Consider the following 25,628-nt stretch of genomic DNA (forward strand, 5'->3'; position numbering starts at 1 on the left):
GTTTGCTATCAACGCCCATGAACTTGTAAGATCATCAGTCACTGGGTCGTAGCGCATCGGAATAAAGCCGCACCGCTTGATATGACTGGACAGCCCGGAAATCCCCCGGTCAAGAGCCCCACGCGGCTGAGAGTGCGGGGTCATTCCTTGCTATTAATACGGGGGCATGCATCAATAACCGACTCCCTGGACTTTACTTAACCGCAGAACTCCACTTATCTTTAGCCAAACGAGTAATGATTCGATAGATGTTTGCTCGTTCAATGCACCGCCTCAGCCAAGGCCCTCGTCGTCGTTGATCGATCGCTTAGCCTTTTACTATTGGTGTCGCATTGCAGCCTTATGCATGCAACTACGAATGTGGAATGAGAACGTGCTGAGGCTCGCATACACGATCGATGATCAAACCTTGACCTTGCTCATGCTTACAGTGACATGATACCAGTAAAATAGTCCCCCACTTCCATGCGCGGATAATTGCGAGACCCAGAAGCATCGTGGACTTCTTAGAGTGGTCGACAGTCATGTACCTCCATGGTCTCCACTGTCATTCCTAGCGTATCTTCTTCGTCTTTCAAGGCGTCCAGTATGTACCTCTACAGACCACACTTCGAGGCTTCAGAGTTTCCCATGCGTTGAATGGCAACGAATCTGGCCAGTTCTGGTACGATGCACATTTTGGGACTATTCACCTTTCAGTCTGTCAACTCGTCACGTTGGCATATAATCAGTTGGCGGACCAGTTCACTTGGTCCATCGCTGCCCTAGAATATTGCTAATGCCTGAGGTTCTCCACCTATGTATTCCTGTCCATTTGCAAGATTATACAACGTTCAATAACAAAAAACTAACCTCGGAAACCTTGGAAAATACGCAAGGCAAATCCAATACGTTTTTACTCCGTACCATAGGTTAACAATAAGCTATTCATGGAGATGTATCAATAATTTGGGGATATATGAATTATTTTACAATGAATGAAATACTCAGGATTAATATGCGTCTCATCAACGGTGTCGATTTGAGACATGACGTCAAAAATCTAGGAATGATTCATAAAACAGTCCTTGGGCAATGACAAGAGGATGATGACAATACCTTGCAATATGCTTGGACAAGATAGATCACACCCCGCAAGTCTATTTCCGAAATATGTATATCCGAACTTTGGTCCAAACTTCGGCATTTACCCCACAAACACCCCTCCGGCATTACTGTTGATTACTCGAATCTCACCAATCCACAGTCATGGATCTGCGGCTATTTCTGACTGGCTAATGAGCAGCGTTGGATCCACCCGACCCATTAGCTAGAACGAGTTATCGCTCATCGCGCATTCACCTTACCCCTCGATTCCCCGCTATTCAAGAAATTGTTGCTCGCGACACGTCTACACCGCGTTCTCAATGGGTCCAGGTCAATGGTCCGTCGACGCCACGGAACACAGATATAAATTCACACCCTGACTTCAATTCTGAGTTGGAATCGCGTACTCAATCATATATTCGTAACGGGCTCGCCAGCGCGGGTACACTCAGCATGCCCGTCTTCACCGAATATTCCTCCGCGTCGCGTGAACTCCGCGTCCTCCCTTCATTTGCACCACCACTGCCCCGTCTGGCACCCTCTGTTCCTCTGGACAGCAAGACAGAGAAGTATGAGGTTGTGATCGTAGGAGCTGGTCCGGCAGGACTTATGCTGGACCTCCTACTCGCGCGATACGGACTCAGCGACGACTCCCTCCTATGCGTCGACTCCAAGCCAACAACACTCAAGTCCGGGCAAGCCGATGGCCTTCAGCCACGCACTCTGGAGACACTGAAATCATTGGGCTTGGCAGACGAAATTTTGACCGAGGGTTGTCAGATGTGGCAGGTAAGGACATCTGCTTCTTTCCCGTGTGGCGAAGCTCTGTTCTAACAAATAACGCAGGTTGCCTTTTGGAACCCATCTGCCGATAAAGACAAGATCATCGAACGTACCTCCATCGTATCCGACGTCGCTGTTCCAGCCCGTTTCCCGCACGAAGTCACAATCCACCAAGGTCGAATTGAGCGAATCCTAGAAACAGATTTGCTCCGGTATTCGAAGCGAGGTGTGCAGCGCAACACAAAGCTCATCGACGTGAAGATCGATGAGGAGGGCGATGCGGAATACCCCGTCTTGGCAGAGATCGAAACAGACGGTCAGCGTCGCACCGTGCGCTCGAAGTACTTGGTCGGCGCTGATGGCGCGCACTCAATGGTTCGTCGTTGCATGGGACTTACACTCGAGGGCGAATCACTTGATCATATCTGGGGTGTGGTGGATCTTATTGTGGATACTGATTTCCCTGATATCAGACGCCGTTGTGCTATTCACTCTCCTGCTGGATCTGTGATGGTTATTCCGCGTGAGCGTACCGCGACTGGTGATTATTTGACGCGATTATATGTCCAGGTGCCTGGCGATGTGGACCCGGATAACGATCAGCAGGCGGGTGATACCAGAGCGCGGAGAAGTAAAGTGACTGAGAAAACTATTTTTGAAAATGCTGCTAAGGCATTTAAGCCATATTATATCCGACCGAAGACGGATGGTGCTGTTGACTGGTGGGCGGCTTACCAGATTGGACAGCGTGTTACCGATAATTTTGCGGTGAAGGATTCGAATGGTGTGAATCGGGTATTTATTGCTGGAGATGGTATGTTCCCAATGCATCAGTGGTACTGTTCGTATGCTAATATCAATTGTTTAGCTTGCCATACACACAGTCCAAAGGTAATCCGAATATCATATGTTCGCTTTTTGAATCAATTTCTGACAGAATCAATTTTACAGGCTGGCCAAGGAATGAACGTGTCCATGATGGACTCATACAACCTGGCATGGAAACTCGCATACTCAATTCACGGTCTCACTCCCGCATCCGTCAGCGGACAACCCGACCCTATCCTCGACACATACCAAGCTGAGCGTCACACCATTGCCCAAGAGCTGATTGAATTCGACCGCGCCTTCTCTTCTATGTTCTCTGGTCAGATTGGTGCATCAGAGGACGGCGTCGAAGGATTGACCCACGAAGAGTTCCTCGAAGTATTCAGTCGTGGCAATGGATTCACCAGCGGGTGTGGAATTGAATATCCCGAAAACATGGCCGTAGTCCGGAATTTGAACGGTGACAAAAACCCAATCAGCGGCACTGACTACCTGTCTGGACTCCTGCGCCCAGGCAGAAGGCTATTGAATGTGCGCCTTGTTCGACATGCTGATGGGTACCGCCGTGATTTACAAGACGGTGAGTCTGATTCGAACAAATTATTCCGCGACTTCTCTGACTGTTCATTAGACTTCACTTCCATTGGTCGTTTCCGTATCCTGTGTCTAACATCCTCGGATCTGCTGAATCCCCAGGGGATTTCCGCTCGTACGCTAGCCGCTCTTGGTGCTATCATTCCTCGGTTCCCACAGACTGTTCTTGAGCAGGTTGTCGTTCACCCGAAACTTGAAAAAGATTTTATGTGGAATGAAATTCCAAGGGAATTGAAGCAGTACTCCGAGATGTCATTCTATAATGGATATGAGCTGGATGATGTTTATAGCACCTTTGGCGTTGATCCAGCTCTAGGTGCGCTGGCTGTTGTTCGACCAGATGGATATGTTGGCGTTGTAGCAGAATTGGGTGACGTCAGGCGTGTGGAGCAATATCTGAAGACATTAATTCGCACAATTTAGGTGGTGCTGTCTGATAGGTAGATATGATTGCGCATATGAGCCATTCAGTTCCACAATTTAAGTTACTACTGTTTATAGCATCTTCTGAACCATCGAGGGAATTGAATCTTTCATGAATACCGGGCCTCACCGGAAATACGCGGAAGACTCCATCGAAAGTTGAGAAACGTGGGTGTAATTTTGCGCATGGATGTGGGGACATTTGAGATCGCTTTATTTCCCCGAGGCTCTTGGACCGCCCATGAGAAGTACTATAACTGTGTGATCCATGAGATTCTATCCTAGTCGATAATGCCAGCCCTTAATATCCTTGGTCACAAATTCTTCAGTATGAGTCATCGAGAACTCGGCCGTTTTGGCCTGTTCCCGTTGCTATCAAAAATCTTCGATGTTTCATTGTCCGGGTAGTCGTTAGAGAGATTCAGAAACAAGACACGGCCTTTTAGGCTGCCAATTGCCACCGCTGTTGTGTTAGGTGTGACAAAGAGAGACGAGACAGCTGATCGATACTCTGAGGGCAACCACAAAGTGGTTTCTCCATCAAAGGTAATCCACTTACGATCACGGCTGAGGCCATAGCCCACCTGCCGTGGTAGAGGAGTTGATTCATCAACAGGTGTCAAGCAAGGGCCATGAAATTCCAGATCAAACACGCCGATATCTGTCTGCAGCTGGCATGGGTTCCCCTTGCCAACTCGAAGTAGACCAAGAGATGGAATGTCAAAAATTGACAGGCACTGCTCACTTGCTAAATCCCATATTCTAACTGTGTTGTCTGTTGATCCTGTTGCGAGTCTTTTTCCGTCCGACGACCAAGCAATCGAGTTGACTGAACTGCGATGACCCTGGAGGTTTGAAGTACAATTTCCAGTGACTAGGTCCCATACTTTGACTAGGCCTACTGACCCCGAAGTAAGTCGCCTCCCATCTGGTGACCAGGAGATAGATCTGACCCAGTCACCATGCCCTTCAAGTATCGACGTGAGTTGCATATCTACCATGTCCCAGATCTTTACTTTTCGATCATCCGACCCTGATGCGATATGACTCCCATCTGGCGACCAGGCAATTGACGAGACGATGTTACCATGCCGGATAATCGAAATGCACTGTTTAGTCACCAGGTCCCAGATCCGGACTGTGTAATCAATGGATCCTGATGCGAGGCGCTTCCCATCCGGTGACCAAGCAATTGACCAGACCGACTCGCTATGTCCTTGGAAAGTCGAAACGCACTGTCCGGAAGCTAGATCCCAAAGTTTGACTGTTTTGTCGCTTGAATAGGATGCAACTTGGCTCCCATCTGGTGACCATGAGACCGATATTACTTTATCGCTATGCACATTGAGTGTCGTCACATACTGTTTAACGGTTGGGTCCCATATCCTCACTGATTCATCATCTGATCCTGATGCGAGCTGGCTTCCATCCGGCGACCAGGCAACCGACGTGACTGACTCACCATGCCCTTCAAGAGCTGACATGCACTGCCCAGTCGCTGGGTCCCATATTCTTACTGATTTATCGTGTGACCCCGATGCAAGCTGGCGTCCATCCGGCGACCACGCAACGGAATTAACATGCTTGCTATGCCCCTCAAGAACCAATACACATTGCAGAGTGAACCGATCAATAATTCTGACCGTATGATCCCGTGATCCTAATGCGATATGACTTCCATCCGGCGACCAATCAATCGAAAAAACTCGATAATTATCCCCAGGAATCGTTGTGCAATCTCTAGTGAACGGATCCCAGATCCCGATTACTCCAATAGATGCTGACGATGCGATGTTTTTTCCGTCTGGCGACCAGTCAATTGAGTAGACTGGACCGGACCAATGCTCGAGAGTTGCGATGCATTGCCCAGTGAAAACATTCCAGATCCTCATTTTTTGATCATCCGATCCCGATGCAATGTAACATCCACAAGGGGACCAGTCAATCGAATAAACTGTATGATCATATTCCCCCTCGAGAACCGACTTGCACTGCCCAGTCGCCGAATCCCAGATAGTGATTTTGCGATCCGCCGATCCTGAAGCGAGCTGGCTTCCATCTGGTGACCAAACAGTCACCCCCATTGAAGTTCTGTGTTTTCCAAGACTCAATTTACACAGAGAATGCCCAGTGGATGAGTCCCATACCCTCGAACTGCCTGAACGCGTTCCTGATGCGAGCCGACTTCCATCTGGCGACCAGGCAACCGAAGTGACTGGATTTGTATGTCCCTCAAAAATTTGAAGACATGGACTCCAGTCTTCTTCTATCGCGGGTTCATTGAGAACCCACTGTGGTCTGTCGTGTTGATAGTGTACCTTGTTTATGCTCTGGACTGGGCTGAACACAAGGCATGAGTTGTATATTTGAAGTGGGGCACTCTCAATCGCCGACCTATGATATCTAATAAGCCGGTAGCAATCATGGACACGCTTCGAAAGTGATTGTGATGAAGTGCCCATCTTCTATGATGTATCTTAGTAGTCGATCGTAGAAACATCATCCATAAACTGGAGTAGTCTCTGACCTTGAGCAAACAGTCAAGCTTTAGTATCACACCAATCCCCTCTGAGATATCTCCAAGAAGGCTGATCGCTTCGATCCAGTTCAGATATTTTTGTTGCAGAAATTCATCTACTAATCCACCGTCCTCTAGATCATCACTCGCCTCAGAAGCGCCCTCCTGGACGTGGTCCACCCAAAAGAGACATTGATATCGCGCTGCTGCTAAGGGGTCAGGGTCAGGTCGCCGTAATTGATTGATAGGGGCCCCAGGGGAATTGACGCCGTATATATTCCAACGAAGGTTTGTGAACATAACTTTCAAAGACAGTTGAAAAATGAGGAGATGTTTCTCGTTGATCCTTGATTTGAACAAGTGGACTGGAGCCATCTCAATCAGAAATTCTTTTGCGGATTGATGGATGAAGGAGATCGTGTGCTTCCGAATTGTTAGAAACGAGCCACATAGCGCTATGATTTCTAACAGAGCTTTATAGTCATCAGAGACACCATGTGGCATGTCAATAAAACCTATCAGTTCGTCCAACGTGATAGGCCGATACACATTGAGTATGACAGCCAGGATATTTTGGCATAGTCGGGCTTCTTCAATGTTAAGAATGTGATCCAACATCCGGTTGTATAGAGCTGTAAGTCCGGGCGGTAGCGTATTGAGCTTCGCGAGAGTATTCCATCGTGACGTTTTAGCAAGCTCCTGTGAAACCAAGGCCACCCATAAAAAGGTTCGTTGGGAATTTTGCGAAAGGTGTTGCAAAACTGCCTGGGAAATCTCGAAATTGTACTGCTTGAGCTCCGTTAATTGACGAACCCGGTGCTGGATGTATATTTCGACTGCCTCGGCGATAGATGCCTCGTTCAGCTCTAGACCGATCGTAGTTTTCTGGTTTACAGTCTCAAGGTGTTCTTCGATGCTAGGCCAGTTGCGACTAGAGGCAATCCATTTAACACTGGAGAAGATACAAGAGTTTCGAATGATAAAATCAAGAAGCAGAGGTAGCCCGGTGCTGCATTCATCGAGCGCATCAATTATCAGATAAGTGCTTGGCAGACTCGGGTCTCCTAAGATACCTATGAGGATTTTCGACAGAGCCTCCCACGCATTCGTATCTTCAAAGATTTGTTTGCCGACTTGATCGTACCCGCGTCGCACATGGGAGAGGAGATCTGGCTGCTTGTCAACGAGCGAATAGATCAGCCCACGTAGAACAGCAGTAGCGCTGTTTATGCGCACATCGGTAGCCTGACAAAAGAAGAATGAGACATTCGCAGCCTCAGATTGTGTCAATTCGTCGATGATGCCGCATAATAGCATTGTTTTTCCTTTGCCAGGATCCCCTCTGATCCAGAGCAGACGGCTGTCTTGGCCGTACCGCCATTGTTTGAAGCTTTCGTTGTCAATGATCCAACGGTATGAGTCTTTGAGCAGCCCGCCTTTGACCTGTTCGATACGATTTTTGTCATCACGAGGATCGGTCGTCCGCAGATCACGCATGCATGCTTGATTCAGTGACGCTTCTGGTCGCTCTAAGTCGTGAAGCAATTGTTAGTAATAATCTCGAACGGTCCTTGCAGAACATACCAGAGGAGATGTTGAATTCTGTGTTAACGTCACCATAGATACTCCCAGCTTGTAGCCCAGAGTTTTGACCGTCATACGATATTGTGTATGCCATGGTGGTGTTGACCATGGAGCCATGGTTGCAAACCACCAAGCTGAGCGATGCTCGATGGCCCCCACTGTCACCTGACCTACAATCTGACTTGCTTCCAGTAGAAATGTTTCTCACTCAACAATTCCAAGCGGTGAAGGCATTCTCGGATAATTGGTGTTATGCTTGGTGGCCGTCCAGCGACGAGATTAACTTTGATTCTACGGTTAATTGTAGATGACACTGACCCCAAAGCAGCCTCAGTCGCTTTGGAGATTACAGTGGAATGGGTCGAGCCGCTTCATGACATTCTGACGTGGACATGAGAGCAAGTGGACTTTAACTAAGCCTATTTAGGAAGGTCCGTGCGTGTTGGACCAAGTGAGCTCACTTAGATCTATAGAGATCTTGGATACATAGTACCGGATGGATATCTATCGTTCATAATCTTCTTCCGAGCTCGAAGTGAAATCCTGTAGTTGATATATGTTATTGCAACCTTGGAAGAGATGTATCTCTCTGGGTATATTCCGCTTTCTTCGCTTCCATTGTCATTGTTCTTACATAGCTATGAATCCATTGCAAATTCGATTTCTAAGGTTTAGGTCATTATTACATAGAAGGTGAACATTCGCAAGAACATGCATGTGCACATCCTCCAGTACATCCTCGATGAAGTTTCGAGCACCACAGAACCCAAAATCAAGAGCTAAATGACTACTATGATCTGGTGGTTGCGTGTTACAACAACCTTGGAAGTAATGAACAGGCTATATGGTTTTTCCCTTCATAAGTTTTGCTTTCTTCTCTTCTCTTCCTTGTCCCCAACCTTCATGTTCATCGTACACGCGCCTTGATCTACGCGTACCAAACGCTTGATTCACTTGTCATAACATCGAAGGTCTACTCTATACCCCTCCCTCTCTTTGATCGGTGTTCGCTCTTACATATTGACTCGCTTGACCACCAGAACACGTACTCGTGTTGGGGTCTTGAGTTGCTTGATCACAAAAACATTTTCTCTCCACACTTCACGTCTCTAGGGCAGTGAGCTTTCAACTGCGAGATCACAATCTTGCTTGCTGGCACCTTGACTCCCTTAATCAAACTAACACATAATCTTTCTCGCGTCCGGACTTCCTTGATTACAGGCACAGCATATCTTTTCGCCTGTTGCCAAGGTTGTGAGCCTTCAACTGCCAGATCATACTCTTGCTGGCATCTTGACTGCTTTATGAACAGAACAACATCTTCCTTCACCTCATGCTCGTGCCGAGCAGTTTACTTTCCGAGCTTAATCATGGGCGGCATCAAGAAATCATACAGAGCTCTGAGATCCAATATCCGGGTGAATATGGGTCGGTCAGACCGCGCCGACGATGAGAATAACCGTCCAGGGTCGCCGGAGCCAGCCTTACTCGACCGCATGGCACATCATCCAGGGTTACAGGAGCCAAGTTCACTCGACCGCATGGCAGATCAACCAGGATCACCGCGAAGCCTTCTAGGTGGCGTCTCCAATCATCCAGACTCGCCGGACCAAGCTTTACTAAGCCGCATGTCCGAAGACTGCCAGCGTCGCATCTCTGCTGCCCATGAGCGTTCAGTAAGTGGAACATCCCAGTCCTCGAACATCTCTGCGCTATCGAATGTTTCGGATTTTTTGGAAGCGAGAGTGAATCATCTATCATCGGAAGCGGATTATTACCGCATGTATCACGGTGGTTTGGTTGAGCTGAAGTGCCAGAGGAATTTGAATAAGAAAGTGAATAAGAAAGTGAATGAGAAAGTGAATGAGAAAGTGAATGAAAAAGTGAATGAAAAGGTGAATGAAAAGGTGAATGAGAACGTGGATGAGAACGTGGATGAGAACGTGGATGAGAACGTGAGTGAGAATGATGAAAAGTCTGATGCGGTCATTACAGGTGTGCTCGAACACTTGACTATGGTTCTGAGGGAGCTGAGATTCATTGAACGGTTTGCTGTCACCGTAGAGCGGGACATCGATGATGAGCTGGAAGACCTCCCCAATCCCGATGAGGAAGCCAAGCTGAAGTTCATGGAGAATGCATACACGAAGACTTTGATGGGTCGCATTCAAGCGCTCTCGGGCAATCAGGAAAAGACTGCGTTTTCCAAACATGACCAGCAAAGATTCCGAGCAGACGTTGTTGAGCGATACGGGGGGTTTTACACTGCTAGAGGTAAGAAGGAACTTTGGTGCCATGTCACCTGCCGTGCATGGGGTGCAGAATCTGTAAGGGCTGCCCACATCGTGCCAAAAGGTCTGGGAGGTGACGAAATTGCGTTCTTGTTTGGAGAAGCCGAGTTTGTCAGAAAAGATCCCCGAAATGGTTTGACCCTTCACAAATGCGTGGAGCAACAAATGGACCTAGGAAATATTGCAATTCTCCCAGCCCAATTTCCAGTGGGCGTCGAGAGCTCACAGTGGAAGTGCTTTGTTGTTGTGGACGAGATGCTTGACAATATTGCAACGTACTACGGCGAGGAATGCATTCGTTGGCGGGTAAGTATCCGAAATAACGCCTGGCTTATAAACATAGCTAACATGCATCTCTCTTCAATAGGATCTCCATGAAAAGCCCCTTATGTTCCTCACAGCCTCTCGCCCTGCTCGACGATACCTTTACTTGCGGTTCCTTGCAACGTACATGTGGGCCAAAAAACGGGGATACACACGTTTTACCGATGCGGTGGAGGTACACAAAGACTTTTGGGCTTCGCCAGGCCCGTACCTGGAAAAGTCGACATTGCTGGCGGTTGCGCGAACGGCAGGACTTGAGCTCCCAGAGTCCATTATGAACGGTACAACATTCGAGCACCGTCCATGTGATAACGACATGAAATCTCTGGTGCCAGGAGCGACAATGCAACTATGCCAGACTTTTAAAGCGACCCAACAGGCAGACGCATCGTCTTGGGGCAGTAGCAGCAATGAGGGACTCACCGAAGATGGTGACTCTAGTGACGAGGGATGAGATGTCAGTTCAGCATGATGAGCCATGAAGATGGAAATACGTGGTAGCATTTCACGGACGATATTTCAGCCAGGGGGGTTGCAATAGAGAAGGGGATGAGAACAGAGAAATGAGAGAAGTAGCAAGCACCTGGGCAGTTTCATCAAGATAAGGAAAAAATGTCACTGAGCATATTTTGAACCCCGCAGCTTGAGATGAGTACCTACCTGGGCAATCTTCCAAGTGAAGGATCGCTGTAGACTAAAACCATGGTTTGTGGCCCCTCCTTTACCAAATACTGTACGTTAAATATATAACATGAAGACGTCGGGAACCACGGGCCTTTGCGGGGAAAGGTTCCTCCGTCCCAAGATACTCCTTTCCCCCGGAAAGTTCCATTAGCCTGAAAATAAGAAAAGGGAAATCGAAAGACTCTGTCTGCTTAAGAGAATGGCCCCGGCAGGCTCAGTACAGAGGCTTGAGACAGCCTGGCGTGTCCAGCAAATTATGTCTATAGGATATTCAGGCATGGGTGCATGGTAAGTACTGCCAATGAATTGAAGAATATTGGTCGTTACCAAATCAAGTTATTAATGACTCTGCCTAGGTGTCTTTTGCTTCCATCGTCAGTCATCGGCTTGTCCCTCGCTCCTCAACATGTCTCTTATGACCGCACTACATTGCTACTTATGCGTTGCTTTGGAGCGCAAGCGGCAACCTGTGGTCTACTCCTTGGGGCAGCTACTATGACGAAGCGAAGTTTCACTGCCTTTGGTCTTGCCATGATTCCGTATCTTGCATTCAACGCTTGGTTTGGGATTGGCCCTGGACAAGGGATGTTTACCCCATTGTTGTGGTTAGATTTTGCTGGCAATGTCACCTTTGCCTTGGGTTCATTTTATTGTGCTAGTCTTTTGACAGGAATCAAAGAAGAATGAGGAACTGCAGGCTTTGTAGGTAGTTGTTTAGTGGCCTCGAACATTGACTGGCCTCTAACCTTGGCCAATAAATTGTATGTCTGGGTCTAAAGTGAAGCTTCCGTATGATTTAGAGATTGCGGGTTAAAAATAGCCCACTTGCTCCCAAATTAATGTGGAATCCTACAAGTTATCAAGGTTTTGGCGCAGAAATGGCCCCCAGGCTAGCTACACTAATCCTTCGCCGATCGTTGCAGTCGGCGAGAGATTACACCGTTCATCACGTGATCTCGCGGGGCCTGCCAAAACGGACTGAATGGAGCCGAGACTGACCAATCAGAACCCACGTCTCCTCGTACATCAAAATAGGATCATTGTTGACAACCTTGGCGGAAGGAGTCCGGTAGGGCCAAGTGTATTTATGACCATGGCAAAGAGAAAATCTATCAAAGGTGGAACATCTCATATTTAAAGGATATGGTCCTCAAACCTTTCAACAATCTTCTGTCCATTAAGTTGATTCGATTTTCTAGATCGAATGCCACTTTGTGAAGTTCTCACTACAGTATCTTTGGCAGCTAGGTGTGAGCTTCTCATGGTATAATAAAATGTCTGGGAGCAAGTCATTTGGATATCGTGACGGCATTGCTATTGCTCAAATAGTGGCATTTTCGTTCCCTCTGTTCGGCGCTATATACTTTAAATTCCACCATCAACTTGGGTGGTTCTGCATCGGTGTCTTCACAATCCTCAGACTCATCAGTGCGAGCTGCAAGCTTACTCTGATCCGGCATGACTCTCACGGGCTTCGGGCTGCTATTCTCGTTTGTGAGTCTCTTGGAATGATTCTTATCATATTTCTTTTGCTGGAGATGCTTGAGAGGATGTGAGTGTTCAACCGCCATTATGAATCTTGGTAGGGTTCAAAGCTAACCAAGTCACCTATTCATAGAAATCGAGTCGTCTCCGTTGCAGCTGCAAAAATATTTTGGATCCCATCGATCATCACCTGGATAGACATCGCGATCTCAATCGCCGGGTGGGTCGCTGTCATGCATGTCGAACATCCCCTCGCCCCGACGCCTTACAGTCAAGCCAGTATGGCCCTGTTGACTGTCATATATCTATATTTGGTTGGTGTGTTTGCCATTTTCTGGCATCGACGGAACGAATACTGCGAAGAAGAGCGCTGGGCATTAAAGGGCGTGACAATTTGCATCCCTTTACTCGCAATCCGCTTGGCATACTCATTGATCTTTATAATTACGGGAGATATGGACTTCAATGCTATCAAGGGCAACTCTACTGCCTACTTGGTTATGACGATGCTGCCCGAGGTTGCTATCATCGGTGTGTGTACTTATGTCATTGGGGTGAAGATTACACCACTGCGTCAACGTGGAAAACAGCTTTCGCAGAGGTTGGAAGATCCGAAAAGTCAACGTGGTATGTCTATGGAATGAAGTTGCTCCTCGTTGGTGACTGAACATGGCGACTGGAGAGATCTCGGCATATGAGCGGGGTGCGATAGCTCGAGTCTTACTACATGTGGACTGGGCCATTTGAGGAAAATTTCTTCTCGCCTGTAGCCATTTGACTCTGCTTTGCGGGGCAAAAATATATCTGCAGTTTCAATCAACCATTTCTTCTGACTGTGGGCTTCGGCTGAGATAGGGCCGCGTTTTGGACAGCAGTGAGTGCCTCTGTGAGAACCTCACGGACGCATTTTGGTTCCGCAATTATCCGTTCATAGGCAGTGTACAACTTCATTCCATACCTTTGTATCTAACAGTGAGCACCAAAATTTAGTGAATCCAGTTGAAAATGAGTACCGTGACCGGTCTATCAAGAAGACTTGATTGGGAGTAGTCGACTCGATGCGGAATTGATCCACGGTACTAAGGTTCGCGCATCGGCATGTCCGCTATTTCGTTCCGCTAATCTAAAGGTTATATCCGCACTTCTGTTCATGAAGTTCCGCTCATTAGCGCGGTACATAAGAATGATTGCGAGGCTTTAACTGCTTTGTAATAAAGGAGATATAACTAATCCCAGGTCTACAATCAAAAATATCAAAGTGTACATAAAAATATCGTTGTGCTCGATTCCGACTAAATGGCTCAAAGCGAATACATCTGGGCTCAAGAGGATATCTAGAGCGCTCGAATTTGTGGACTACGTTGGATTTCCGAAGATTTTATCTATTACTAAAACCCAACAATGACTTTCTAAATAGTCATATGAGTTTGTCAAGCCTGGAATCCAGGACTCGATAAACACCGCGTGGTTGACCAAGGTGGGGCCATGATAATAGACCAAGGGTAGACTTCCGTGCCCCAGACTTTACCCCGCGAACTAGGTATTAATGCGGGGAAAGATACGAAGATGCCAAGCTAATGTATCCTCGCCGAGCTTTTTAGTCTCCGGTGACTGAATTTGAGCGAATAGCAGATGATATATGAAATCACATTATCTCCTAAGGGGCGGAAAGCTCCCGTCGCCTCCCCGAGGCTCTCTTTGCTCCTCTGGTTAGCTGTGTTTTCCCTTCAGAGCTGACATCTTGGCCCGGGTATTAGTTACTTTGGATGTTATTTATGTTTCAAATGGTGGCATTTTAGGTGCCAGTCTTCGGTCTTTTCGTCTCATCGTCCTTCTCCCAACAACATTAGTGAGGACCAAATCTCACTTCGCTAGCCCAACCCCGATATGTCGGGAAATATTCTTGACGAGAAGAGCGATATCAAGCATGCTGAGTTTGCAGATATTGATGACATAGACTCAGCTGCAGAGAAGAAATTACTACGCAAGGTAGATCTTCACGTTGTTCCTGCTCTATTCGCTCTGTTTCTACTCGCCTTTCTCGATCGTGTCAACATCGGAAATGCCAAGATCTTCGGCCTTGAAGAAGAATTGGGGATGACTGGCTCACAGTACAGTATTGGCTTGATGGTGTTCTTCGTACCGTAAGGGATATTCGATTCGACTACAGGTAATGTCAAATACTGACTGCAAGAATAGGTATATTATCTTGGAAGTCCCAAGCAATATTATGATACGAAAGATTGCACCCTCAACCTGGCTCTGTGGAATTATGTTTCTCTGGGGTGGGTATCTCACAAATACCTATAGGAACCGGATCTGATCACTAGATATCAGGTATCGCGACGATCGGTATGGGTTTGATCCGAAACTTTGGCGGCTTGATTGCCATGAGACTCCTACTAGGAGCCTTTGAGGCAGGGCTTTTTCCAGGTGATTGTTGCACGTGAACTTCGAAAAATTGTCTTTGCTTACTTGAAGTAGGGTGTGTTTATCTTATATCAATGTACTACAAACGTCACGAGCTTCAATGGCGGATGAGTCTTTTCTTCTCGGCTAGTATTCTCGCCGGCGCGTTCGGCGGTCTTCTTGCCTACCTCATCGCAAATCTGGATGGCAAAGGTGGCTATGCTGGCTGGCGCTGGATCTTCATTATCGAAGGCCTATTGACCTGCGTGGTTGCCGTCATTCTCAAATACTTTGTCGTTGATTGGCCTGAAACTGCCAAGTTTCTGACTGAAGAAGAGCGCGCCTTGTTATCTCGGCGGCTGACGGCAGATGTCGCCACAGCTAAAATGGATCGCCTGGACCGCGCTGCAAACAAAAGGATATATGGCGACTGGAAAATTTGGTGCGGGTGAGTCGAATTCTCCGGAAAAGAAATGCCCCATGTTCGAATAATACTGAGCAGTTCTAGCACCTTTATGTACATGGGAGCATTGACAACAGGATATGCTTCATCTTTCTTCCTTCCGACAATCATAAAAGAGCTTGGATTCACCTCTACAGCTGCTCAAGTCCGTTCAATCCCGATATTTGTTGTCGCGGCCGTCCTGTCCCTCACGGTAGGCTGGGTGGCAGACCGTGTTCGTCATCGATATGCCTTTATCATGCTTGGCGTGGCATTTGGCACGGTCGGCTATTCTATCTGTTTGGGCCAGAATGGTCTACCCACCGGAGTCAAGTATATGGCCTGCTTCTTCATCACCAGCGGTGGCTACATGGCACAGCCTGTGACTTTAGTGTGGCTGTCAAACAATGTTGGAGGTCACTACAAGCGATCGATATCCTCGGCATTGCAGGTGGGCCTTGGAAACTGTGGAGGAATCATCGCGTCCAATGTCTTCATATCCAATCAAGCTCCCCTTTATCCAGTGGGATACGGTGTGAGCTTGGGTATGCTTCTTTTAACGAGCATCACAGCGACGGCTTTCTTGTTTGGCTTGAAGCATGAGAACAAAATGAGAGATCAAGGCAAACGAGACTGGAGACTTGGGGAGCCAGATCGTGAGGTCGAGAACATGGGAGATGATCATCCGCATTTCCGATTTACGCTCTGATCAATCTATCCCAAGATATTCCGCATGTCTCGCCTTGACGTGTGTGTAGCGCTCAGCATCAATAGCTCTAAGTTATCTATTTCGTCAATAATTCGTGTCTGTCCCGATTTCACCTATCCTCTATTATGAAGGTCTGGAATGTTCAAAGGCTTCGTGGAAGCCCAAGATTCACTATTTGGCCAATAGAAACATATATTTCTCGTTATCAGCCACGTTTGTGAAAGCCGATTAGTGGAACCTGCCCATCGAAGAACTCAAGTCAAACCTAAGCGATAGGGGAACGAACTTAACACTAGCATAACAAAGAGCCTTGGCGGGATTCTTTATACAATCCAAAATCCTTCTTCGAACTTGTTTCAAGTGGCAAAATACAGCAAGAGTGTCTACGAGTAGTGGAACAAGGAGATCTTCGCTATGTGTCTCCTGTTTGTGCGAATGAGAAGTCGAACATTAAGAACCCTGGGAGTTCAGACGGCCACCAATATAACACAGTTGAGTTAACCAAATCCATCTTTTTATAACAAAAATGTGTTTGCTGACACAAAGAACAAGAACATCGGAGACAAAGGCCAATTTTTAATCCGCGTAATCAAAGTCTCACACGTGGACTGTCTTGTCTTTGATTATCCAGAACTCTATTCCTCTCCTCTCTTCTTCTACCATTTACTCGACAATAACACTTCCAAACATCTGTATAGAGAGTATTAGCCCATAATGTGGCTCCCAAATCGGTTCTTGCGACCACTCTTGGGGTCGCTCATTGTGAAACTATGGGTGCTTGCACAGGGAGTGACAGTCCACAATGGACTTGAGGACACCGCCGACTTTACCACTGATGACGATGGAACAGCAAGCTCAACAGTTTCGAGTACCATTTCTTCTACGACTACCGCCGCCAGCACGTCGACATCCGGTCCATACACAACAAGCATCTCCACAACTACAACATCCACCGGCATCACCACTCATACTATTCAGGTGGGACCAAAGGTCAGCCCGCACGCTTACGTCCCGCACAATATCACTGCGAACCCGGGTGATATTCTTGTCTTCGAATTCTATCCTACAAATCACTCTGTTGCCAAGGCAGACTACCTCGCACCCTGTGTGCCAGCCGGCTCTGATGAATTTTGGTCCGGCGAATTTAACACCTTCACCGAGGAGGACGGTGACCTTGTTGGTCCAGTAAGTCAAAGAAATCCTATCACCTTGGAGCTAACTAAAATCCATATCACCAGGCTCCAACTTGGTCCATTACCGTCAATGACACAGAAGTATGCCTTCTTCATTCTGGGAACTACAAGCCGACACTAATGCATCAAAATCTAGCCAACATTCTTCTACTGCACCGCACCGGGATCATGTCTGGACAACGGGATGGTAGGCGTTATAAACGCGGTACGTTTTACCTGGTGACTTGAATTTGACCCGATCTCTAATAATCCATTCCAGAATTCAAGCCAGACTTGGGAAGCACAGTACAAGCGAGCCCTTACATATCCTTACATGCTACTGCCTGGCCAATCCATGCCCGCCGAAACATCCGCCTCAGGCTCAAGCTCCAGCTCATCATCCAGCAGTCCCACCGAGCACGGTCTTAGCACGGGCGCAATCGCCGGGATAGCAGTGGCGTGTGTAGCCTTCGTCGCGATCCTAATTGCACTATTCTGGACTCTGGGTCGCAACCGCATATATCAAAAATGGAGATCCTCAGAGGTCGGACGAACTGAGCGGACGGCCAAGTGGGCTCTATTCCAATCCCGCAATGGTGGTGTCACCCCAACTCAGCAAAGTGAACTGGACAGCGGCACTACATACACAGCACCACGATCCGAGCATAGCCATTTTTCTAGTCTCAAGCCAAGCCATTACTCGAGTCCTGATTTAAGTCATCGGGGGGTCTCGGAAGTTACGGATACCAGGTCCATGTATGGAGCGCTGGCGCTGCAACGTGGTTCTGGGCAGTGGAACTGGGATGCTCATCCTCGTAATCAGCGGGGACCGAGTGAGTTGGATGCGACTAGTGCGTCTCCGCCACAATGTCACTTGGTGAGAGACTATCGGTGATGTTTTTTATAGTTGTCCAAAGTTGTGGTAATATTTTGGAATTTGCGTGATTATTTTCGATGCTTTTCTTTCTTTCATTTATTCCCGCAGTTTTTGTAGAAACCTATTGAGAAATCCTGTTATCTTTGACTTAAAGTAATTTTGCGAGGCTTTCTACTAAAGTCATTTCACTTGCCTGGCTTTCATGGCTACAAATAGTATACAGTAAAGGCCGAAAGGAGTTGATGGCCACAATAAGCTCTGAAGAGACAGAACATACCGGCAATGTATCTGCAGAGTATTTGCAAGGAAAACCGATTCTACTGATTGTCCTGCCTTGATATCTGGGATTGTGAATAGAAAATGCCACTTTTCAAAAGATAAAATCCCTAGATTGAGATAAAAAGTCGCCTAGAGCAATCGAAATGCACGGAAATTCAGATAAGCCGTCACAAGTCTCCTATACCCACAGTCCGAGAACGAACTATGAGAAAGGGAGAAGGATTCAGTCCTTAGCTAATAGAGAAAAGCCCACATGACAGCCATGATCAGCGGTGCAGCACCGCTAATAAAGGTTATGGAAAAGGCCCGGGGAGTCCCGTTTATCTGAGTCGCAACATCGGTGCTGTCTGGCCTGTTTGCATCGGTTTCATTACTCTGAGCAGGCGTCTCAGACACCGTGGCACTACCATTCGAGCTCTCCTCCCCCGTGCTTCCTGTGCTTACTGAACTACTACTAGTACCACTAGTAGTAGCAGCAGTAGTCGTAGTGGTAGATGTGGTGGTAGCACCTGTCGTCGTCGTGCTTTGGTCCGTCGCTTCAACATCCTGCGGGAAATCGTAGGATTTGCAAGAATTAATATTCTCCCAGTCACTCGAGTAACTCGGCTGAGTAAGCCACAGCTGGTATAGTGTATCGTTACAAGGTATCTTGGGAGAATAGGCCAAACCGATCGGTCCTAAATCGTCCATATCGGGCAGATAAATACTATTTGAAGATTATTAGGCTGACAATCGAACAGGCAAGACGTGTTGACGGACCTGTTCAGCTTCCCCCAGAGATAGAAATATCTCGCAGTCTGAATAGTTGAATAGACATCAAGGGCTGCCCCTGTATTCAGTGTGATGCTCAGGCTTGTCTTTCCCAAGGAGCCTAAGCTGAGACTACAAAGTTGTCAGCCAAAAAAGAAATTCGAAACGTGTTATTGACCGGGTTTCTGGGGAGGCCGACCTAGATACACCGCCGTAAACCTCAAGTTGGCCGTTCAGCGTGTGTAAATTCGGAGCGTCGAAATCAAGAGTTTTGTCATAGCCTTCTTCTATATTGATTCGTAGCCCCTGACCGTAAACAAGCTCGGTTGATTCTATGTAGCCCGCTACTTCTAGCTTCGGCACAGATACACTAAGTAAGTTGTATATCAGCAGGAGTCTTGGTGCTCAAGGGAAGTAACGAACCTTTTCACGGCCCCTTCGACCATGAGGTAGTCTGTCTCCTCGAGTGATGGTAGATTGACAAGGATATAGGGGAAAGTCCTTGAGTCACCATAAATTCCACAGGTCTGCGCGCCACAGAATTCAACTCTCGTAGTAACTGTTTTGAGCAAGGAAAGGTCCGTACTATTGTAAGTGTGAGCAGAAATTCTAGTATGTGTCCACCGAGCTAAGTGCACTCATACTTTGTCCAACTTCCCCGGAATAACAAACTGTTAGCCTCGGACAGCGATCTCAAATCGACCGCCCCACTATCCGACGTCTGAACGAGCTCCACATCTCCTGCCACCTCGAGCTGCGGTAGAGAAACATTACCAGACAGACCAAGCAGATGGATGTTTTCAATATTTTCGAGATTACTCATCTCAAACTGATTGAGCGCTTTCGGGCTGTCCTCGGCAGTGGAGATGTTTCCATGGAATTCTGTCACATCATTGAGGATGAAGTCGCCTTCGTAGTCAGATTGAATGACGATATGGCCGTTGAGCGTCGTACATCCTTCAAATGAATCTAGTTGCTCGGGAGTGTGTAGTTCAAGTGTTGTCGGGGCGTCCCCGTCGACATTGGCAACAGTGTCGCAATCCCGTGCCTCGGCGCCTAATAACCGAGATTAGCACGCAAGTTCATTACCAGCAAAAACAAAATTATACCAATATATGACGGCGATCCGCCAAAGGCGAGTGCTAACAAAATATGCGAATACTTCATAGTCGCCGATGATTACCAACGCAGGAAAAACAAAACCCAACAGGGAAATCAGCCGTTTAAATAAAATGGCGAGTGGAGACTCTTCCACTCACAGCCGCAGGAACAGTGCGGACTGTAATCGAGATTGCCCCATCCGCCGCTAGGTCTACACGGACCGTCTTGGCTGTCCCCATACTTGGTTGTGGTGAGTAGCCTCAGGGTCTTTTCTGGCGCCAAGAAGGGACTGGGGGGCTCTCATTCGCCCGGATTCAGGGACAAGTGCGCCGTCTCTTGGCACTCTTGGCTTTCATTTTGGATCGAGCGCCGGTCTGACATTCGGGGATCAGATGACAGAAGCCCATCGCTTCAGGGATCAAGCCGGTCTGACTATTCTCTGCCGATCTTGGGCTGACATGTTGCCATTTGCCGATGTCGAGAGACGAGCCTTTGAGGGGGCCATGATCCAATGATATTATGTTATGTCCTAGTTCGACTGAGGGGGTCAGTGCGGCAGTCGGGGAACTTGCGGCTGAGAGAGACCAGTCGTCTTGTAAATTTCTGTATTTTCGTTGACTCTTGATATGTAGAGGCGTCTTCGTATGGTGATTAACTCGTGTCGTGAGGGGGGAAGTAAGACTTGAATTAGCACACGCGAATCCAACTACTTGGAGCTAGCAGCCGTACTCCGTCTATTAGACCGAAATGACCCTTATTAGGGCCAAGAAATAGCATATAAACTAGAGGGTTTAAGTTGTGTGGAAGGCTGCAATTACATAGCTCGTTAGGAAAGTGGGGACAGCAAGCGGGACGCACGATTCAACGATCTCGACGTATCTGTCTCGTCAGATGATTTACATACCCATTTGACGAGCAGTGTAGATAAAGACGGGTCGGGCGAAGGGCTGGTATCTCCAGCCCTCTGATTGTTTTCACGAGGTTTATGTGTAATTTCATGAATATTATAAGCTATATTGCATCGAGTAGCTCTACAAGTCGATGGTCGCCCCATCTCCGTCGATGTCATTGGCCCAAGAAATACTGCGTGTAGCCTCCACTGCGGATGGCGAATCTTCGGCCCGCGTTAATCAGGGGGGTGGAGCGCTGTTGATACTTCCGAAGCCGATTGCGGGCGCAGGATAGCCGCTGGGCTCAATCGGGCGCTCTTAGACCAAGAGCCAGCTTGCAGGGTGTGATACTCCAGTGGGAAGGGAGCAGGAGCTGCTCCTCCAGACCTGAATGGATCAGTGATTAGATAGGGAGGCCATGCTCTCCCAATTTCAGTGGACGCAAAGGTACGTAATTCAACAGCTCTTGACAAGGCAATCAATCCATGGTGCGAAGCCAACCTCGTTTGTAACCATCTCTTCTCCGCTCGTTTCTTTGGCTTCTCGGGGCGCCTTCTTATTAGTGCAGGGTACGCAGGCAAGAGAATTTTTTTTTGTTCGCGTAAAGCACCATGTCAATCATCCTTGCGCGTTTCTGCTCTCCCGGGCTACGAATTATCCCGCTCTCCGTCGGGCTCGGGTGCATTCAGGAGCAGAGTAGTTGTTCGGTGGAATTATCCCCCACTTCTAGGGTTTTCGGTAGGCTACAATCTGGGTGAATTAATCTCTTTGATTAGCGAATCAATTATTAATCATTACGGATTCCACAGATATTTTACATCCATTCGCGCGACTGTATATATACATCTGATCGGTAATGAATTCTTTCGGCCTTCTTGTACTAACAATTCTCACTTCATTTCGCTGATCCGTACACATGTCCGCCAACTCCAATCGGGAGGATTTCCCCATTAGCCCCAATCTCGGCTATGGGCTTCGTCTTTTCTTCTACTCGCAATTATTCGTCACCCCCAAGCTCCCAACCCAGTCTTTCGCCAAGCAAACCGTGATCGTCACCGGTGCCAACTCCGGGCTAGGCCTCGAATCCGCACAGCACTTCTACCGCCTCAACTCCGCCAGATTGATCCTCGCCGTTCGCTCTATTGCCAAGGGTCAAGGGGCTAAAGAGTATATTTTGCGGAACAATCCGCAACGCTCCGAGCCGGATGCTATCGAGATATGGCCCCTCGATCTCTCGAGCACTAAGTCAACGTTAGCATTCGCTGATCGCGTGAAGACAGACCTTCCACGGTTAGATGTTTTGGTAAACAACGCAGGAATAAATTCGCCTGAGTGGAAGGTCTACGAGGGCTATGAACAAGCCGTCCAGGTTAATGTTCTTAATACCTTTTTACTAGCACTATCCCTCTTACCTAAGCTTGAGGCGACGAGTGCTGTATTAGCGGAGAAGGAGCCATACCCACATCTAGTGATTGTGAGCTCTGAGGCGCACCGATTGACTAGATTCCCGGAGATCAATTTCCCTGAGCTATATACGAAGCTGAATAATAAGAGTAACTTTAGTCAGCAACCAAGGTTAGTTTTCTTTGTTCACTTATATATAGTTACTAATATCTATCTTCTTACTATAGATACCAAGCTACTAAGCTTATAGAAGTCCTCTTCACGCGTGAACTTGTCGCTCGCCTTGGTTCAACTAGCGTGATTATTAATCTCGTTAACCCTGGTCTATGCACCTCCAACCTAGAGCGCAACAGCGGCAAAGCTCCCATGGTGCTACGCTTAATACGGCGCATCTTAGATCGAACTACCGAGGTTGGCAGCCGCACCCTCGTCCTCGGCGCGTCAGCTCCCGCCAGTTCGCACGGCGAGTTTCAGAGCGATGGGTCGAACCAGGATGTAGAAGCGTGGATATATACAGAGGTCGGGCAGCGGGCACAGAAGAAAGTGTTTGAGCAGACGCTGCAGATTCTGGAGGCGAGGAAGTCGGGAATTGCGCATGAGGCAGGACTGCGCGATGTTTAAAGGAGATGGGATGTCAGAGCGTGGCTGACGTAGGACCAAGCATGGGCTTAATTTAGCGCGCGCGAGAGGGAGAAAGAGATAGACAGACAGATTCTATAAATACTGTGTAGGAGTTTAGGCTGGCTTGTTTCAAGTCAATACCACCAGCGCATCAGTAAGACTATGTTTTCCCGATTGAATATTCTACATTCGATGGTGAAAAAAAAAAATCTAAAATTGAATCTATTTAGTTAAATACGCGCTGCAAGCCGCACTGCAGCCCAGTTTGAAATTGGCTGACAAAACAGGAAATCGCGCATTGAAGCCAATGATCGCTACGGCACGCCGTAACAAAATGAAGTACGTTAAATAGGGAGCACGCAACCCCTCCATTCCCTTCTTTCCAAAGTTCATACCTTCATCCTCGAAGTTTTAATCCTCCTCGCTCTTACCATCGGATATATTTCCGTCATCAATAGGAGCCCCTCTTCAAACATCACGGAATTCAGACCGATCATTATTCTGTTCAAATTAACGATCATCGATTCCAACATGCTCGACTTTATCCGGGACTGCATCTTCGGAACTCTGGCAGATGACCCACTCCCTCCCGCCGACGGTCGATCTCCCGAGTCCATCGCTTCCGATATCGTCACCAGAATCCTGAACGCCGATTCTGTCGAATCACTCCGCAAACAGTTGAGAGAGGAAGTATTCATCGATAGTTGGTCGGAGGCCATCGCGAAAGCTATACTGGAAGGCTTGAAGAACGCAATCAATGCTGGCACAGAAATGGCAAAGGCAGCTGCTGACGCAGCGGCCAAGAGCAAGGATGCTGCTGTCAAGTTTGCGACCGATCATCCTGAGTACGCTACCTTGATTGCATTGGGAATCTTAGCCCTGTTGATGCCATGGGCTCTGGAATTAATCGGCTTTGGGGAGCTGGGTCCCATTGAGGGCTCCTTTGCAGCTGCTTGGCAAAGGACATTCGCTGGGTATGTACCCAAGGGAAGGTTATTTGGGTATTTCCAGAGGCTGGGAATGAAATGGCACTGGATTGTTTGAGTTGTCGGCGGCTGTTAGTGTCAAATCAATCCATCAGTTTTATATTGGGCATCATCTTTGGGTTATAGGTTATTTACATGGTCGAAATATGTAAAGACAGTCTAGTTGGTAACTATCAAGCCATTTTCGTTTACTCTGTCAGCCCACTCCATCCAGCTACCATCGTAAAGCCTCAAGTCCATACTGTAGCCGCATACACGCAATGCAAAGCCCAATGCAGAGGCAGTGACGCCAGAGTTGCACGTCAGCACAGCAGGCATGCTTTCAACCACACCAGCCTTCGTAAAAAGAGCCCGAAGCTCGTCCACTTGTCGTAGACATTTCTCCTCCGTCAAAAAGGAGGCTAGCGGAATGCTCACAGCATCCGGCATATGTCCCGGCCGCAAAGATGCATATGCGGCCTTATCAAGGCCGGAAAATTGGTTGAAAGGTCTGGCGTCAAGAATTTGGTAAGGTCTTTCGTTGGGCTGCGCAAGAATCTCGTCGCGCAACTCCTCGAAGGAAATGATTTCTCCTGGGCACAGCGATCCATGGACAGAAGTTGTTTTCGAATGAGACAGCGAGCGTGATAGTCCTCGTAATTGACCACTGGAAACAGGGAACCCTTGTTGAACATATTGAGGGAAGTTGTTCAGGACATGGACATTTTTGAAGCCGAAATGAAGGGATGTCCACGCGACACGCGGCGAGGAATATAATCCAATTTCGTAAGTGTCATAAACAACAATGACATCTTCTGATTGAATACCAAGATCGGCCATGCAGTCGGAGAAATGGGAAGCGGTAGGCATCATTACCGGATACTTGGAACTAGTATCGCTGATGGAGTCCATGTTGAAGAAGCTTGATCTTGTCAGCGGCGGGTCTCGTTTTTGGTCAATGCCAAAGATCGGCGTACATGGAGTTCGGGATGTGTTTTGATTCATAAGAGGCCAGTGTAGCGCTTCGGCCGGCAGCTACTGGGATAATGCGTTGTTTTTCCTGGCTGTTTGACACGGCATCATGGAGTTCGGACGGGGAGATAAACAATGTCCTAAAGGGGTCTGAAAGGGCGCTCATATTGTTTGAAGTAGAGTGCCAGTACGCTGATGCAATGTGCGATCCTGAATATAATAAGGAATAATTATGCTTGATTATGGTTGAGGTGAGCAAAAAAGGTGGAGAACTTTGTGCGGCTCAGGTGGGGTGTTTTGCCGACATCGGGGAATTGGATGAGGCGGGATGAAATAATGACCAAAATTGACTTGAAGCATCGCTTCTTGAGGTTTGTGTACTATGTCCTAATGTTTGCTCTATCTAGTCATGAGTGCCCTTAGAGCATCCCAAATTC

At 47.7% G+C, this 25,628-nt stretch overlaps 12 protein-coding genes across 12 annotated transcripts; 8 read left to right on the forward strand and 4 right to left on the reverse strand.

The window, feature by feature from the left end:
- Positions 1-1,539: 1,539 nt before the first annotated feature.
- On the forward strand, positions 1,540-3,714 carry N7503_000495 (putative phenol monooxygenase; the record flags this gene model as incomplete). The annotated part of the gene is made up of 5 exons (XM_057060056.1): positions 1,540-1,875; positions 1,933-2,683; positions 2,738-2,760; positions 2,821-3,277; positions 3,329-3,714. The coding sequence occupies 5 exons, from the start codon at positions 1,540-1,542 to the stop codon at positions 3,712-3,714; spliced, it is 1,953 nt and encodes a 650-aa protein (XP_056926979.1).
- A 335-nt stretch (positions 3,715-4,049) lies between these two features.
- N7503_000496 (WD40 repeat domain-containing protein) lies at positions 4,050-5,798 on the reverse strand (the record flags this gene model as incomplete). The annotated part of the gene is made up of 1 exon (XM_057060057.1): positions 4,050-5,798. The coding sequence occupies one exon, from the start codon at positions 5,796-5,798 to the stop codon at positions 4,050-4,052; it is 1,749 nt and encodes a 582-aa protein (XP_056926980.1).
- A 337-nt stretch (positions 5,799-6,135) lies between these two features.
- N7503_000497 (uncharacterized protein) lies at positions 6,136-7,925 on the reverse strand (the record flags this gene model as incomplete). Its single annotated transcript, XM_057060058.1, has 3 exons — positions 6,136-6,179; positions 6,274-7,761; positions 7,817-7,925. 3 exons carry the CDS (start codon positions 7,923-7,925, stop codon positions 6,136-6,138), a joined length of 1,641 nt encoding a protein of 546 aa, XP_056926981.1.
- Positions 7,926-9,240: 1,315 nt separating this feature from the next.
- On the forward strand, positions 9,241-10,885 carry N7503_000498 (HNH endonuclease signature motif containing protein; the record flags this gene model as incomplete). The annotated part of the gene is made up of 2 exons (XM_057060059.1): positions 9,241-10,413; positions 10,475-10,885. 2 exons carry the CDS (start codon positions 9,241-9,243, stop codon positions 10,883-10,885), a joined length of 1,584 nt encoding a protein of 527 aa, XP_056926982.1.
- Positions 10,886-11,314: 429 nt separating this feature from the next.
- On the forward strand, positions 11,315-11,802 carry N7503_000499 (uncharacterized protein; the record flags this gene model as incomplete). Its single annotated transcript, XM_057060060.1, has 2 exons — positions 11,315-11,403; positions 11,472-11,802. 2 exons carry the CDS (start codon positions 11,315-11,317, stop codon positions 11,800-11,802), a joined length of 420 nt encoding a protein of 139 aa, XP_056926983.1.
- Positions 11,803-12,389: 587 nt separating this feature from the next.
- On the forward strand, positions 12,390-13,244 carry N7503_000500 (uncharacterized protein; the record flags this gene model as incomplete). The annotated part of the gene is made up of 2 exons (XM_057060061.1): positions 12,390-12,667; positions 12,734-13,244. 2 exons carry the CDS (start codon positions 12,390-12,392, stop codon positions 13,242-13,244), a joined length of 789 nt encoding a protein of 262 aa, XP_056926984.1.
- Positions 13,245-14,487: 1,243 nt separating this feature from the next.
- N7503_000501 (uncharacterized protein) lies at positions 14,488-16,160 on the forward strand (the record flags this gene model as incomplete). Its single annotated transcript, XM_057060062.1, has 5 exons — positions 14,488-14,744; positions 14,800-14,885; positions 14,938-15,033; positions 15,085-15,457; positions 15,518-16,160. 5 exons carry the CDS (start codon positions 14,488-14,490, stop codon positions 16,158-16,160), a joined length of 1,455 nt encoding a protein of 484 aa, XP_056926985.1.
- Positions 16,161-16,874: 714 nt separating this feature from the next.
- Positions 16,875-18,277, forward strand: N7503_000502 (cupredoxin domain-containing protein; the record flags this gene model as incomplete). Its single annotated transcript, XM_057060063.1, has 5 exons — positions 16,875-17,345; positions 17,399-17,434; positions 17,490-17,558; positions 17,613-18,183; positions 18,240-18,277. The coding sequence occupies 5 exons, from the start codon at positions 16,875-16,877 to the stop codon at positions 18,275-18,277; spliced, it is 1,185 nt and encodes a 394-aa protein (XP_056926986.1).
- Positions 18,278-18,722: 445 nt separating this feature from the next.
- Positions 18,723-20,578, reverse strand: N7503_000503 (uncharacterized protein; the record flags this gene model as incomplete). The annotated part of the gene is made up of 6 exons (XM_057060064.1): positions 18,723-19,194; positions 19,248-19,370; positions 19,438-19,608; positions 19,662-19,823; positions 19,883-20,294; positions 20,494-20,578. 6 exons carry the CDS (start codon positions 20,576-20,578, stop codon positions 18,723-18,725), a joined length of 1,425 nt encoding a protein of 474 aa, XP_056926987.1.
- Positions 20,579-22,145: 1,567 nt separating this feature from the next.
- Positions 22,146-23,254, forward strand: N7503_000504 (NAD(P)-binding protein; the record flags this gene model as incomplete). Its single annotated transcript, XM_057060065.1, has 2 exons — positions 22,146-22,804; positions 22,861-23,254. 2 exons carry the CDS (start codon positions 22,146-22,148, stop codon positions 23,252-23,254), a joined length of 1,053 nt encoding a protein of 350 aa, XP_056926988.1.
- A 531-nt stretch (positions 23,255-23,785) lies between these two features.
- N7503_000505 (uncharacterized protein) lies at positions 23,786-24,298 on the forward strand (the record flags this gene model as incomplete). Its single annotated transcript, XM_057060066.1, has 1 exon — positions 23,786-24,298. The coding sequence occupies one exon, from the start codon at positions 23,786-23,788 to the stop codon at positions 24,296-24,298; it is 513 nt and encodes a 170-aa protein (XP_056926989.1).
- Positions 24,299-24,399: 101 nt separating this feature from the next.
- Positions 24,400-25,357, reverse strand: N7503_000506 (sulfurtransferase; the record flags this gene model as incomplete). Its single annotated transcript, XM_057060067.1, has 2 exons — positions 24,400-25,141; positions 25,197-25,357. 2 exons carry the CDS (start codon positions 25,355-25,357, stop codon positions 24,400-24,402), a joined length of 903 nt encoding a protein of 300 aa, XP_056926990.1.
- Positions 25,358-25,628: the final 271 nt, after the last annotated feature.

Source organism: Penicillium pulvis, assembly GCF_028828015.1.
Source record: "Penicillium pulvis strain IBT 33274 chromosome Unknown contig_10_segment0_segment0, whole genome shotgun sequence".
NCBI classification, from domain to species: Eukaryota; Fungi; Ascomycota; class Eurotiomycetes; order Eurotiales; family Aspergillaceae; genus Penicillium; species Penicillium pulvis.